Source organism: Procambarus clarkii, chromosome 91 (assembly GCF_040958095.1).
Source record: "Procambarus clarkii isolate CNS0578487 chromosome 91, FALCON_Pclarkii_2.0, whole genome shotgun sequence".
Classification (NCBI taxonomy): domain Eukaryota; kingdom Metazoa; phylum Arthropoda; class Malacostraca; order Decapoda; family Cambaridae; genus Procambarus; species Procambarus clarkii.
Genome location: NC_091240.1, coordinates 9,723,847 through 9,738,622, shown reverse-complemented (window position 1 = coordinate 9,738,622; position 14,776 = coordinate 9,723,847). Strand labels below are relative to the sequence as shown.

At 43.2% G+C, this 14,776-nt stretch overlaps 1 protein-coding gene and 1 long non-coding RNA gene across 2 annotated transcripts in view; both read left to right on the top strand.

The window, feature by feature from the left end:
* Positions 1-4,376, top strand: part of LOC138359480 (uncharacterized) — a 4,776-nt gene extending 400 nt beyond the window's left edge. Inside the window, exon 2 of the long non-coding RNA XR_011225954.1 lies at positions 3,210-4,376. This is a non-coding gene — a long non-coding RNA (uncharacterized lncRNA). The remainder of the gene's footprint in view (positions 1-3,209) is intronic.
* A 4,462-nt stretch (positions 4,377-8,838) lies between these two features.
* Positions 8,839-11,865, top strand: LOC138359549 (splicing regulatory glutamine/lysine-rich protein 1-like). The gene is made up of 2 exons (XM_069318891.1): positions 8,839-8,934; positions 11,533-11,865. The coding sequence occupies exons 1-2, from the start codon at positions 8,839-8,841 to the stop codon at positions 11,863-11,865; spliced, it is 429 nt and encodes a 142-aa protein (XP_069174992.1).
* The last annotated feature ends 2,911 nt before the right edge of the window (positions 11,866-14,776 follow it).

The window sequence follows — 14,776 nt, the reverse complement described above, 5'->3', positions numbered from 1 at the left end:
TGACGTGCTTGTGTGGTAATGTTCACAGTTTTAAGTTAGGTATGGGAGGTTATTTATGGGAGCCGGTCGGCCGAGCTGACAGCACGCTGGACTTGTGATCCTGTGGTCCCCGGTTCTATCCCGGGCGAAGGCGAGAAACAATGGGCAGAGTTTCTTTCACCCTATGCCCCTGTTACCTAGCAGTAAAATAAGTACCTGGGTGTTGGTCAGCTGTCACGGGCTGCTTCCTGGGGGTGGAGGCCTGGCCGAGGACCGGGCCGCGAGGACACTAAAGCCCCGAAATCATCTCAAGATAAGCTCAAGATAGGTTAACTGAAATTAAATTATCCTGAACAGCTGGGTTAGATTATGGTTAGGTTAGGTTAGGTTTGGTAAAATAGATTACATTAGGATAAATTAGGCAGTCTTTTTATTTTGGATATATATATATATATATCTTCTCATATATATATATATATATATATATATATATATATATATATATATATATATATATATATATATATATATATATATATATATATATGAGAAGATTGATTATACATGCCTCTCCCGAGGTAGTAATCATAAGGCTAATTGACTATATTCATGAGACCCTCCCTTATAATGATAGATTGTTGATATAGGGAATTTAAGGACAACAATAGGTATGACCATTGTAATGAAATTGAGAATAATTTGCATATATTTTATTTCTATAAGCAGAAAGTTGTTCTTGTAAATTGGATTACAGACACTAAAAGCTTTGTGAACCAAGCATTAGATTGGATTTAGTGAGGTTTTTAATATTTCATATTATACATAAAGTGCAAGAAAATTAAGTATACAATAATTATGCTACTTTCTGATTACATTTTGTGTGTGTGGATAGGCAGGCAGGAGGGTTACTGTGTGTGGATAGGCAGGCAGAAGGGTTACTGTGTGTAGATAGGCAGCCAGAAGGGTTACTGTGTGTGGATAGGCAGGCAGGAGGGTTACTGTGTGTGGATAGGCAGCCAGGAGGGTTACTGTGTGTGGATAGGCAGGCAGGAGGGTTACTGTGTGTGGATAGTCAAGCAGGAGGGTTGCTCAGTACACCAAATACTGAAGTTCTTGCGAGGCAGGATCAAGTATAACATTTGGGGTTTAAGGCTCATGCTCTGTAATATGAAAAATTGGTTTACTGAGAATTATATAAACTATATGCAATGCAGTATTTTCTTATGTAAATTGATGTAAATAGGACCTTTATATTGTATATTATTTAATAAAGAAAAAAAAGTTGCTTTGCCACTGTTGTGTAATTAAAATACAAATTTGGGGTGTGACGAAGAGTAAATTTATTGTTGTAAGTCAACCGTGTTCCACTAAACCTAACCTAATATTCTAAATTGACCTAATGTTTGACTAATTTAACCTAGCCCAGCTTAGCTTAATTTAACCTAGCCCAGCCTAATTAATTTAACCTAGCCCATCCTAGCTTAATTTAACCTAGCCAAGCCTAGCTTAAGTTAACCTAGCCCAGCCTAGCTTAAGTTAACCTAGCCCAGCCTAGCTTAATTTAGCCTAGCGTAACCTAAGTAAACCTTCCAATAGATAAAAAAAATGTATTTGAGATGGAATTTTATAATTTGCAAATATCTATTGTGTGGTAGATATACAATTAAATGACTTATCCAACGGAAGGTGGGGTACAGATAATAATGTATTTCTTAAATCATTACTTATCCTATGCTAACTTTGTAAAGGAAATTTTGCCAGGGAATTCTACAGTTATTAGAACCTTATTATTGTATAACAAAAAAAAGGCTTGATAAATTTTGACAATTTTTGTAAGATCTCAAATTTATATTACAACCGTTTATTCCTGTGCGCTGAATGCCTAGAGACAGGTTTGTAATTTTATCTTTAAAATGACGTTAACAAATGAACAACATAGTGAAAGAAGAAAGAAAAGAGGGAAGGAGATTAGAAAAGCTGCATCCTCTTCGCGGCTGGGAACGAAGTAGGTGTGTTAGAACCATGTAATATCTTTGGTGGTGGGTTAGTGGGACGTGTTCGACCATTTCTGTGTATTTGTGGTTGGTGCTGCGGCTGCACTGTCTCGTCCACACTATATACCCTGCGAGTCATGATATTGTGCTGCTCTGAGAAGAGATGGGAAGCTGTGTCAAATAGAAATTCTTCCCCACACTCAACGTCCGTTTGAAAGTATTGGCTAGGTCATGGCATATTGCCAAAAGTATTTAATTTCTGCATTTTAGGTGGTGAGGTGGATTAGGTCACCTTTGTACATGTATGTTGAGACTTGTTCTTAGCTTTGAAAAAGGTTGGCAATATCCGGAAGCCAACCTGCACGGCTCCAGTGTTCGCCGATTCCTGTTTTTTTTTAGTGTATCGGTGAGAGAATTTCCTCTCTTTATTTTTTCTAAGCGCCAGAACATTTTTGAGACCAGTTTGATGATTCGATTTGCAATTAATTTGATTTTATGCCAGGTTTATTTACTTGGTTAATGCGTATTTTTGTTTGTTTGGCGTTGACGTGAGGTGAATAAATACGTCACATATAATGGAGAAGTCACGAGTGGTTATATCCTCCTCCTCCCCCCTCATGATATTTATTATTGGGAGGAGATGAGTAGGAACAGCTGCCGCCTGTAGGTGCTGCAGAGTCAGGTGCTTAGTCTCACCTGCATCTTGGTGTTTATTATATAACTTTCTGAATATTTATCATGTCCTACATGGTTTACATAAGTTTCCTCGCTCATACTTGTGTAAACTCGAGGGAAGTGTGTTATCATACATGTGCACACGCATTTCAATACCACCTGCTACATGTATAAGTTACTCCGTAAAAATAACATTTTTTTTCTACCCATTCCCATATTGGAAGTGAGAATGTTATGACTCCATTGTGGATAAGAAATAATTAACCAGTGTATTTTTGTTATTTATATTTATAATTATGTTATTAGCTTATTAAGGGTAGTCTTAGTTCTTTTTATTTCCTTCATCACACGTCTAGATATTAGAGCTTAACATTTTATCTTATTCAGTTGTAGGCTGAATGGAGATAGTATGTTGTACTACTTAAGATGCTAATAATTATAACATAAACTAGTTCTTTATTGGTATTATATATCTGTTAAGAAATTAGGGCTAAGAAAAGTTGTTCAAATATACAGTTCACCGGAGATAGTATTCATACTAACGTTTTGTTTTTATTTCAGGTGAGAATAGTTTTTACTACTAGGTGACAACTCGTGATATGCTTGATAGTGGTTACTAATGTTTATTGTTGATGAACAAAGTGGGAATTTGGCTAATATGAAAGATTGACAAAAAGTTGTAACTTTAGATTCAAGGAACATAAAGTTCAAAACAAATATGAAGTGTAAACCTATGTTTAGTGCATTGAAATTAAAAATGTTCAGAGTGATTAGCAGAAAAATACTGGAAACATCTAATAATTTGAGAATGGTTAAGTAGCAAAGATTTGTGTTGAAAGAACAAAGACAACGAATAAAGCTGCTTTCCTAAGAACATCGAAGTATATAAGAGATCGCTTTAGGCGCTCTAAGCATGTTAAGCGCATGTTCAGCGCGCTTGTCAAGGAAACGGACGCGTCCGCTCTCACAGACCACAGGTGTGATAGTCGGCAAGGCGCATTGCCCTAAGAGGTCAGCCCCACTTTCATCTTGAACATAGTCGGGAAAAGATGGAGGGCCTCCTGGGGTAATGCGCATTGTCGAGTATAGCACTATCAATATCAAGCCCGAGCCTACACGAAGACAACCAAATCCACTAGAGGGATTTGGTACTCGTAGAAGGAGTGGTACAGGAACTTAACTGCCGACCCAAGCTCTTATGGTCCAGAGCCTACTTGCACCATGTTGCATAGGGTCAAGGTTCGCCTCCGGGAGAACCTCGTTCTCTCCACCTCCGAGAATTTAGTTGTGACCGCCCGGACACAACGACTCCATCATTCCTGAGCTGGCACCAGACTACGACGTCTCTACGCTCAGAAGAAGAGGACCACCTGACAGGCTCGAGGGCAGAAGAGAGCTCAAGGTCGAGCTCTGCGACTACTACAAATCGGTAGTATCCAGTGCCCTGAGCGCTCTGGAAATTAGCTAGTACTCTGTGTAACCACCGAATAGGGCGAAGCACCTATCCCTTAATCTTGTTGCAAGGGAGCCCAGCCTGACCTCCTGCGAGACATCAACTGCGAGCATTCAAGGACCCCTTCTAACCACTCGACATCAGCATCTGCTGCAAGTCTTACCCACGACATTGGGCTACCCAGCTGTATCTCCTTCTCCGACTTGTATCCTGTTTCCTGCTCAAGCTTTCCGCATCCTCGTCCCAGCCCTGTGGTCTTGGATTGGATGACTGCAGATTCCACAAAAAGGTAAGTAATGCCACTGTTGAGTTGTGAGGTTGATGTAGCTACGCATGTCTTTCTCAGGTTCCAGGTATACACGACGAACAGTTGCCTTCTATTGGCAAACTACTTACTATTCATACAAGTATGGGCATGACTTTTTATTCACATTATACAACAGATTTAACGGCAACACAAGAATATTTGTACTATTGTAATTTTTATGTTGTGTTGAATCTTCTGTGTCATCTATTTTGGGTTGTATAAATGCAGTTATAAAGAGCTCTTAAAGTTTTGATGCACGATAAGGACCCGATTCTGGTGTCGAGGGCGCCTTATGGTGTAGTGATCGGTACTCGACGCCGCAAGCGAAAATGCATGGGTTCGGCGCCTGGCCTGGGTGGAAAGATTGAGCAGTTTCTTTGCATAGCTTGACCTTTTGCACTGAGCAGAATTTGGTGAACTGAATATAAGACAATCGAACTATTTTGTTCTGTGGAAATCTTGGCTCTGAATAACCTACCGGTTCCAGCTGCTGTCGCTGTCTGAATACCAACCTAATGATACAGCCCATCCTCCTGTTTTGGTAGTACTTATAGAGACAAAGAGGACCATAGTACATATACCGACGTTCAACGCAATTAGAAAATAGAAATCGGACATATTGAATTTAGACAGACCGGAAACGATTTTCTATTTACATTGCAAAGAGAAACTAACCTGACCTTCCTAGGCCTAATGCACGCTATCTGAGGCCTAATATAGGTCATATGTGTGGTATACTAGGCCTAGAAATAATTAAGTTTGTTATTTAGCTTCATTTTTTCATACTAGAAAGTGAACAGTACAAAATTCTACTACATAATTGCTTAGTACGTCAATGTTTGTACTATGAAGCACATAGTTACAAGAAGTACTATCTAAACAGGAGGATGGATTGGATAATAATGATAATGGTTCTGGTGTCTTGGACTAGTATCATTGACTGAAATACAAGGGTTCTTCAGGTAGACTATATGCATTAACATTTAAGAGTTAGGAGTCTTAAAGTAAAAAAAAATATATAAAATTTAATTGCTAGGCTATTAATCAAATGCTGTAACCGCCCGGCTATCTATATGGCTCGTTTATTGCAGAGAATTGGCGAGTATAGAATAATAGTGAAATCGTTAAGGAAAACACTATATCACAGTGACGTGAGAATTTATTTCCTGCATATTGATTTACAAAGTATATTAATCACTAAAGGAAACCAATAAACCACAATGCATTAAAAACTCCTGAAAATAAATAACTTTTAAATGAACCTCTAATAAGCTCGACCTCTATTTAGAGACATTTTTTTTTTTTACTAGGCTAAATCTGCATGTAGCTTGTACCAGAGATTGTCATTGCTTGCACACGGATTGTTGATTAATTCAAGAACTTAGCACGGAATGACTCGGTGCTTCGCCTGAGGACCAAATTCCTATCATAATCCTAGATATTGAGATGCTGCAATGATATCCTGGGTGTATTCCCTCGCCAAGTTAAAATTTAAGTTCATCGAATAATGGATTATATGGTGCTAGACAAATATGGCTTACCGCGCTGCGCATGTGGTGGTTACTCTAGTGCTAGCCTTACTCTACCTGTGATTTTTATTAAAAAAAGAAAATTATTCACAAAATACCGCATATTCTTCAGGTATGCCCCAGTACTTCTGATTCCCTTTATATATGGTATAGGCTAATAATTTATAGAGGGTGAATCAGATTATAATTACACCCACGGAAGGTAGTGGAGGAAACTCCGTACAAGAGTTTAAATACAAATTACGACATTGTTAGACAAGAGAAACGGAGTACTGATCATACCATACAAGATCAACGAGACGTTAGCAAACATCTTGTAGTGTACAAGTAGGGAGCAAGTGAAGAGTGAGAAGAGAGGCGCTAGTGGAGGCCGTCGCCACTGTGTTACATAAATAGGACAAGGTATAAGAAGGTCGGGGATTCTCACATCATACAAATCATAATTCAAACACAGGGCCGAGGAACTGGAGCTCAATCACTGCAAACTCTTTTATAGGTAAGAACACAACATTTCCTCATATAAGATAGGTAAACACGTGCCCTGATAACGTTTCTTCCATATATCCATATATAAGTATTCTAAACACATTCCCTGATAACATTTCTTTAATTGAATGCATACCTATCGAAGTAGATATTTGCATATTTAATGAGCTCCTCTACCAGACCTCCGTTGATCAGGTATAATATGGCATTTTAAAAGTATTTGACCGATCCTTATAATACTTTAATACTTTTCTAAAAACATTCTTGGTGTTTAAAAATCGTTTTTTTTTCTTCATTTGAAGTGCTCGCCTATTGTGGAGGTCCACTGTAGAATCTGTTGCCGGGCTTGTCATAATGTCTTGACGCTTCTTGAATACCGTGTTCTTGAACTTTTAATGGTATTAGCATTTGCAAGCATACTAGGAAAATGAGAGTACTGTGATCGAATCTGAAACTCCTGGAAATCTGAAGGTGATATTTGCATTGTGAATTGGTAATTTGACCCATAGGATGGATTAACTAACTTGTTGAAATATATTATTACGTGATTAGAAAGTGTTATAATATAATGGTCATGAAAGATGATAAAAACCTATTCTTTCAACTAATAGGCCTCGTTTCGTGTGTTAAACCATCGTTATAAACACAACCTACTATGAAAAGTAACGGCTCACAAATATCTACGTTTTTCTATGCATCGGAGTGATAGGTTAAGTGGGGTAGCTTGATTCGTACGTTACCGTTTAGATTAGGAGGCTGGATTATACGTAGTGATTATACGTATAGATTATACGTAGTGGCACAGCAAGAGACCGGGGCTGCAACTTGAGAGTACGAAGCGTCGTTAACATAGTTGGCCTCTATGCTGTCGGGGTCTCAGGTCGGGCTCGGGGTGTAGAAGAAACCTCTCCAGGTACCCAGGTATGCTGCCATTGTCTCCTAGCTCAGCCGCCACGCCTGTTTTTGTAAGTGGGAAATGCCGCGCTGATCACTAAACAAGGCGTTGACACATACGACAATGACGTGCTGATTGTAAGCCCAATTTCCATACAAATTTAGGAGTCGGTCGGTATATGAGGAGTTGGTAGGGGTAGATATATGAGGAGTTGGTAGGGGTAGATATATGAGGAGTTGGTAGGGATAGATATATATAAGGAGATATATATATTATAAGGAGATATATAATGAGCAAAATATAATATTTTTATTTGAACCAAACTAAATTAGTAACTATTGTATTATTAGTACTGCCAGCTGATTTGTTCACTAACGGGCTATACATACAAGCTTTGCGTTAATATTCAAGTCACTTGTGATAGTAACAGATTTATGATAAACCAAACGGGGCAGAGTTTTCCTTCAGAGACAAAATGATCAAAGATCAACATAACTGGAGGATAGGCAGTCCTCGTGGCTAGGCTGCAGGACAGGCAGTCCTCGTGGCTAGGCTGCAGGACAGGCAGTCCTCGTGGCTAGGCTGCAGGACAGACAGTCCTCGTGGCTAGGCTGCAGGACAGGCAGTCCTCGTGGCTAGGCTGCAGGACAGGCAGTCCTCGTGGCTAGGCTGCAGGACAGACAGTCCTCGTGGCGAGGCTGTAGGACAGACACTCATCGTGGCTAGGCTGCAGGACAGACACTCATCGTGGCTAGGCTGCAGGACAGACAGTCCTCGTGGCGAGGCTGTAGGACAGACACTCATCGTGGCTAGGCTGCAGGACAGACACTCATCGTGGCGAGGCTACAGGACAGACACTCATCGTGGCTAGGCTGCAGGACAGACACTCATCGTGGCTAGGCTGCAGGACAGACAGTCCTCGTGGCGAGGCTGTAGGACAGACACTCATCGTGGCTAGGCTGCAGGACAGACACTCATCGTGGCTAGGCTGCAGGACAGACACTCATCGTGGCTAGGCTGCAGGACAGACACTCATCGTGGCTAGGCTGTATACGCTATTACTTGACAGTTGTATATTTACATTTCCAAGCCTCCGCTGTTTATTATTCGCTGTACCTAATGAAAGGATTATAGTTAACTCACTCTCTGATGAGGTTCTGAACAGTGTATCTGTTTTGCATTACAATTTAGACCTTGTTATTGTGTGGAGTGACTCGTGTGTCGTCTCAGCACACTGCGTTGATTATCAAATGACTTCTGTAGCCTCTGGGACTTTAGGTTCAGTTGAATTTATTCAAATATTTTATATATTTAGCGTGACCATAAATCGCTCTGTTTGAGAATCCGTCACCACGTGTTTCAACATATAACTGAATTATATATTTGGGAGTACGTGTTAGCGAATCACCACGGAGTTATTGGTTACTTTTTTGTGGTTTAAATCCGCTATTTCTGCATTTAACTTCTTATTAAGTAACTGAACGATTACCAGATAATACGGAGAAAATATATTACCAAAAATGAAGGATTATGTAGATCTTAGTGTCAATAATAATGGTTTTGTCAGCATAACAGCTCAAAATGACATAGAGCTGTGTCATGGCTACAGGAAACAAGTAATTTTCACTCTTCCAGTTGTGATTGACATAAAATCTTCACCTTTGGCTTTGATAAATGTTTCTCCCGTATGCAATTACACACTGTAGTTGCTTTCATACTGTAGTTGATTTCATATAGTGTAGTTGCTGTCACACGCTGTAGTTACTGTCCTCATAGAGCTAGTGGTGTCGCTGTAGTTACTGTCCTCATAGAGCTAGTGGTGTCGCTGTAGTTACTGTCCTCATAGAGCTAGTGGTGTCGCTGTAGTTACTGTCCTCATAGAGCTAGTGGTGTCGCTGTAGTTACTGTCCTCATAGAGCTAGTGGTGTCGCTGTAGTTACTGTCCTCATAGAGCTAGTGGTGTCGCTGTAGTTACTGTCCTCATAGAGCTAGTGGTGTCGCTGTAGTTACTGTCCTCATAGAGCTAGTGGTGTCGCTGTAGTTACTGTCCTCATAGAGCTAGTGGTGTCGCTGTAGTTACTGTCCTCATAGAGCTAGTGGTGTCGCTGTAGTTACAACAGTTTCCGATGACCTAGATGCTGGTATTTACGGTCTTGTATTTTGTTTATGTAATTCCTCTTTGAAATTGGAAAGCGATGCCAGTGCGCCCCCCCCCCTCCTGCAAACACAAACCGTAACTGTCCCTATGATTCCCTTGTTACAACTTGTAATACAGTTGTTACATCTTGTTACAGCGTTTTTATGACGTATTAGAACGTTGTTACAACTTGTTAGGAGTTGAAACCTGTCCGAAGGTTGTAGTTTCGTGGCGTGAGTGGCGAGCAGGAGGTTGTGAGGCGTAGGTCGATTATGGCGGGAGAGAGAGATATGATGTTGGGGTCGCCTTACACAAGTGCCAGATGGCGTCTACAGACTCGTTCATTTCAAGATTAACGAACACGTTTTGCCACTTGATGGATTGTTTAGACGACCCCGTGTACGTGATCTGCGAGGCTTACATTAGGCGGGGGAGGGAGAGAGAGGCGGAGAAGAGTGAGGGGACGGCGCAAAAATAGTGGAGAGGAAACTGACGGAAGAGGAGAGTTAGGTGTCAGCTATTCCGTGCCGGTGCCCGACCACACACACACACACACACACACTCAACCTGATGGAGATTCGTCACTTCAGTGTCCTTCTTGACATTATTGGGACTCCCCCCCCCCCATTCCTCCTCCTCTTCCTCTGCTTCTCCCGCCCCATTACTCTCTCCCTCTCAACACTTATCTTACCTTTTGTGAGTGTCGTGAGAAGCAGAACTTTTTGTTATCTCGAGAGTTACTTCTGGCTTCCTGACCTCTGGTGCGGGTCACAACAGCCTGGTGACCTCTGGTGCTGGTCACAACAGCTTGGTGACCTCTGGTGCTGGTCACAACAGCGTGATGACCTCTGGTGCTGGTCACAACAGCCTGGTGACCTCTGGTGCTGGTCACAACAGCCTGGTGACCTCGGGTGCAGGTCACAACAGCTTGGTGACCTCTGGTGCTGGTCACAACAGCTTGGTGACCTCTGGTGCTGGTCACAACAGCGTGATGACCTCTGGTGCTGGTCACAACAGCGTGATGACCTGTGGTGCTGGTCACAACAGCCTGGTGATCTCTGGTGCGGGTCACAACAACCTGGTGACCTCTGGTCTAGAACATTGTGAGCATAACATCGTGTCCGAACATCTCAGACATCGTGTATTTTGAAGTGAGCATCAAGGTATTTGAATACATTTACAGGTCCTGTTTACAGGTAAACGGGTCCTGTTTACAGGTAAACAGGTCCTGTTTACACGTGCCTTAACGACACGGCTTAGCATTTTAAAAGTACCGAATCACTTTCTGTGGTTGAGTGTTCAATAAATCCCTGAACTATATGTTTAACTGATCTCTAACCCTGTCTATGGAGGACAGAAGAAAATGTATATATGCTGGTTAGCATTGTAAGTGTGTGGCCACGTTTGTGGTAGAAAATAATAATAATTTAAAAAAAAAACTTTGCATCAAAAGGTCAGTCATTCGTTATGAGATAAATGTAGATAGCGAGAAGACCTGGGTGGATATTGGGTTCGATCCACGGTTCTTGGTTTCTAGAAGAAATTACCGGGTCACATAATAACACTCGGGCTTGCTGGAGGGTTTCAAGCGTAGGTTAGACATGTATGAGTTTGGGTTGATGTAACAATGAGCGGCATCGTAGAGGGGGCAATGGGGATTCTGCAGTTTCTGTCATTCTTTTATGTTATATTCAGTTAAATTTTGATGGAGCGCAGCGTGGTGGTATAGCAAGCACCTACCGTACAGGGGTCCCCACTATCATCACCTCTAAAGAGGAGAATGAAATTGTTATTACCCTCATTGAGGCTCTTAGTGGGAGACTTCCCATTCACCCCCTCCCTCCCCCCCATCCCACAACCGTCCCCCTAAAGATGGGTCATCACGGTGGGCTGGTTGATTCCCTCAACTGCGTGTCGGGTTGCTGATCCTCCCTCCTACCTACACCCCACCCCCACCAGCTGATCATTATCGGCTGACGACCTGTGTGTAATGGCAGTGGTGGCCAGGGTCCGTGGAATATGAGAGCTGGGAGTAGTAACCCCAACTCATTACTGCAGTTATTGTCTGGTCCGCCAGTGGGATGCCGCCACCCATTCCTCCCGCGAGCGAGAGACCGTCTCTCACCAGCAAAAGGCCAGCCGTTCTCCAAGAACTAGAGGCCGCTCTTCCCGCGAGCGAGAGACCGTCTCTCAGCAGCAAAAGGCCAGCCGTTCTCCAAGAACTAGAGGCCGCTCTTCCCGCGAGCGAGAGACCATCTCTCAGCAGCAAAAGGCCAGCCGTTCTCCAAGAACTAGAGGCCGCTCTTCCCGCGAGCGAGAGACCGTCTCTCAGCAGAAAAAGGCCAGTCGTTCTCCAAGAACTAGAGGCCGCTCTTCCCGCGCGCGAGAGACCGTCTCTCACCAGCAATAGGCCAGTCGTTCTCCAAGAACTAGAGGCCGCTCTTCCCGCGCGCGAGAGACCGTCTCTCAGCAGCAATAGGCCAGTCGTTCTCCAAGAACTAGAGGCCGCTCTTCCCGCGCGCGAGAGACCGTCTCTCAGCAGCAAAAGGCCAGTCGTTCTCCAAGAACTAGAGGCCGCTCTTCCCGCGCGCGAGAGACCGTCTCTCAGCAGCAAAAGGCCAGCCGTTCTCCAAGAACTAGAGGCCGCTCTTCCCGCGAGCGAGAGACCGTCTCTCACCAGCAATAGGCCAGTCGTTCTCCAAGAACTAGAGGCCGCTCTTCCCACGCGCGAGAGACCATCTCTCAGCAGCAATAGGCCAGTCGTTCTCCAAGAACTAGAGGCCGCTCTTCCCGCGAGCGAGAGACCGTCTCTCACCAGCAATAGGCCAGTCGTTCTCCAAGAACTAGAGGCCGCTCTTCCCGCGCGCGAGAGACCATCTCTCAGCAGCAATAGGCCAGTCGTTCTCCAAGAACTAGAGGCCGCTCTTCCCGCGAGCGAGAGACCGTCTCTCAGCAGCAATAGGCCAGTCGTTCTCCAAGAACTAGAGGCCGCTCTTCCCGCGATCAAGAGGCGAGTTGGTGTATTCAGATGAGTGTGTTGGTGTGTGAAAAGCAACTTATGGTGTGTGTGAAGGCCGTGGTCAGCAAGGGGAACTCCTTGCTTTTGGGAATTTCCTTTTTTTTGGCACTGTGTATCCTCGCCTTCACATTCCATCCAACTTTCTTTTGAGATTAATGTTTGCTTCAACATTATCATCGTGTAACTCATCCCGTCTGTTTACAGCTCTTGGTACTGAGGTAGATCTTCCTGGCAGCTCTTGGTACTGAGGTAGATCTTCTTGACAGCTCTTGGTACTGAGGTAGATCTTCCTGGCAGCTCTTCGTACTGAGGTAGATCTTCCTGGCAGCTCTTGGTACTGAGGTAGATCTTCTTGACAGCTCTTGGTACTGAGGTAGATCTTCTTGACAGCTCTTGGTACTGAGGTAGATCTTCTTGACAGCTCTTGGTACTGAGGTAGATCTTCTTGACAGCTCTTGGTACTGAGGTAGATCTTCTTGACAGCTCTTGGTACTGAGGTAGATCTTCCTGGCAGCTCTTCGTACTGAGGTAGATCTTCCTGGCAGCTCTTGGTACTGAGGTAGATCTTCCTGGCAGCTCTTGGTACTGAGGTAGATCTTCCTGGCAGCTCTTGGTACTGAGGTAGATCTTCCTGGCAGCTCTTGGTACAGAGGTAGATCTTCCTGACAGCTCTTGGTACTGAGGTAGATCTTCCTGACAGCTCTTGGTAGTGAGGTAGATCTTCCTGGCAGCTCTTGGTACTGAGGTAGATCTCCCTGACAGCTCTTGGTACTGAGGTAGATCTTCCTGGCAGCTCTTGGTACTGAGGTAGATCTTCCTGACAGCTCTTGGTACTGGGGTAGATCTTCTTGACAACTTTCAGTACTGAGGTAGATCTTCTTGACAACTCTCAGTACTGAGGTAGATCTTCCTGGCAGCTCTTCGTACTGAGGTAGATCTTCCTGATGTCTCTCGACTCATTTGCTGGTTCTAATTTTAATGCATGTTTCCACGTTTCTTTTTTTTTAATTTGGCTATACCGTCTTAGTGCACTTTGTCTATATCTCTAGAAATTTGTATGCCGTTATCATGTCCCACTTGCTTCACTTTGGTGAAGTATGACGAGGTCCAGTTCTCTGTGCTTGTTACTCAACATACCTCATAATTCCGGGGCAAGACAAGCCTTGCAGCATACCTCGGTAATTGTTCTAGTTTGATATAGTTTTCTTGAGGTGAGGACTCCATTATGAGGCTGCATTTAAAAACACGAGTCTCACGTATGTTGTGTACCATATTCCGAAGGCTTTCAAATGACACAGGCATTTTGGGTTATGGCGACAGCTCAGTCATTCTCCCTAATACGGAAAATCGCCTCGCTTTATCCTGTTTTGTGTCTAGTCACAACTTTGCACTTGTCAAGGTTGAAATTAATTCTCAATATTTTCAGACCATTTCTGAAGTGTCTTAGATCCTATATCATCCTCCCGCGGCCTGCCTCTAATATTCAACTTCACATCGTCAGAAAACATGGATATGAAAGTGTCTTATTTCTTGTGCCAGGTTGTTGATATATGTTAGATATAGGCAGGACACTGACCCTTGTGGTGCCGCGCCCGTCAACAATATCCTTTCTCATCTCTCACATCTCACTCAAGTTCTTCCTCATATATGAGAGGTAGACCCTCATACAGCCAGGCAATTTCCTAGTTAATTCCTCGTCAATGTATATAACAAGCAGCCTCCTTCTGCAGGATAATATCGAACTCTTTAGCTTTTTGTATTAACACAGTTAATATGAGCATTTGTGCAGGTACTTTAGACTATGTGAAGGGGAGTACAGTGTGTGTGTAGCGGTGCTTCAGGACCCCCCATCACACAGGGCGGGGGGTCGTACAGGGGCCTGTGAGCAGTAGTCCACACTGGCATAGTTTGGGTGCATTATGAGGATATCCTCAAGAAGAGTCCAGCGCGTCTGTTGACTCGCATCACTACGGGCTCACCATAGCCCGTGCTACTTGGAACTTTTTGTTCCAGTTAGCGAATCTTAAACAACAACAACCCTCTCTCTCTCTCTCTCTCTCTCTCTCTCTCTCTCTCTCTCTCTCTCTCTCTCTCTCTCTCTCTCTCTCTCTCTCTCTCTCTCTCTCTCTCTCTCTCTCCTGCTGGTCTGTGTAACTTTGTCAATTTTAAAACTATTATTTTTAAACAATCACAATTATAGACACTTTCCCTGTGATTATAACAAATTCAAGTGTCATCACTTAGCTGAGGTGAAGTGAAAGTGAACATTTGTTTCGGCCTTTTATCTTTCAGTGTCATTTCT

Excerpts from the sequence above, each read along its gene's own strand:
- LOC138359549 (XM_069318891.1), top strand. The coding sequence starts at position 8,839 with ATGAAGGATTATGTAGATCTTAGTGTCAATAATAATGGTTTTGTCAGC. Across the intron at positions 8,935-11,532 it reads GTCATGGCTACAGGAAACAA|TGGGATGCCGCCACCCATTC; the intron begins GTAATTTTCACT and ends CTGGTCCGCCAG.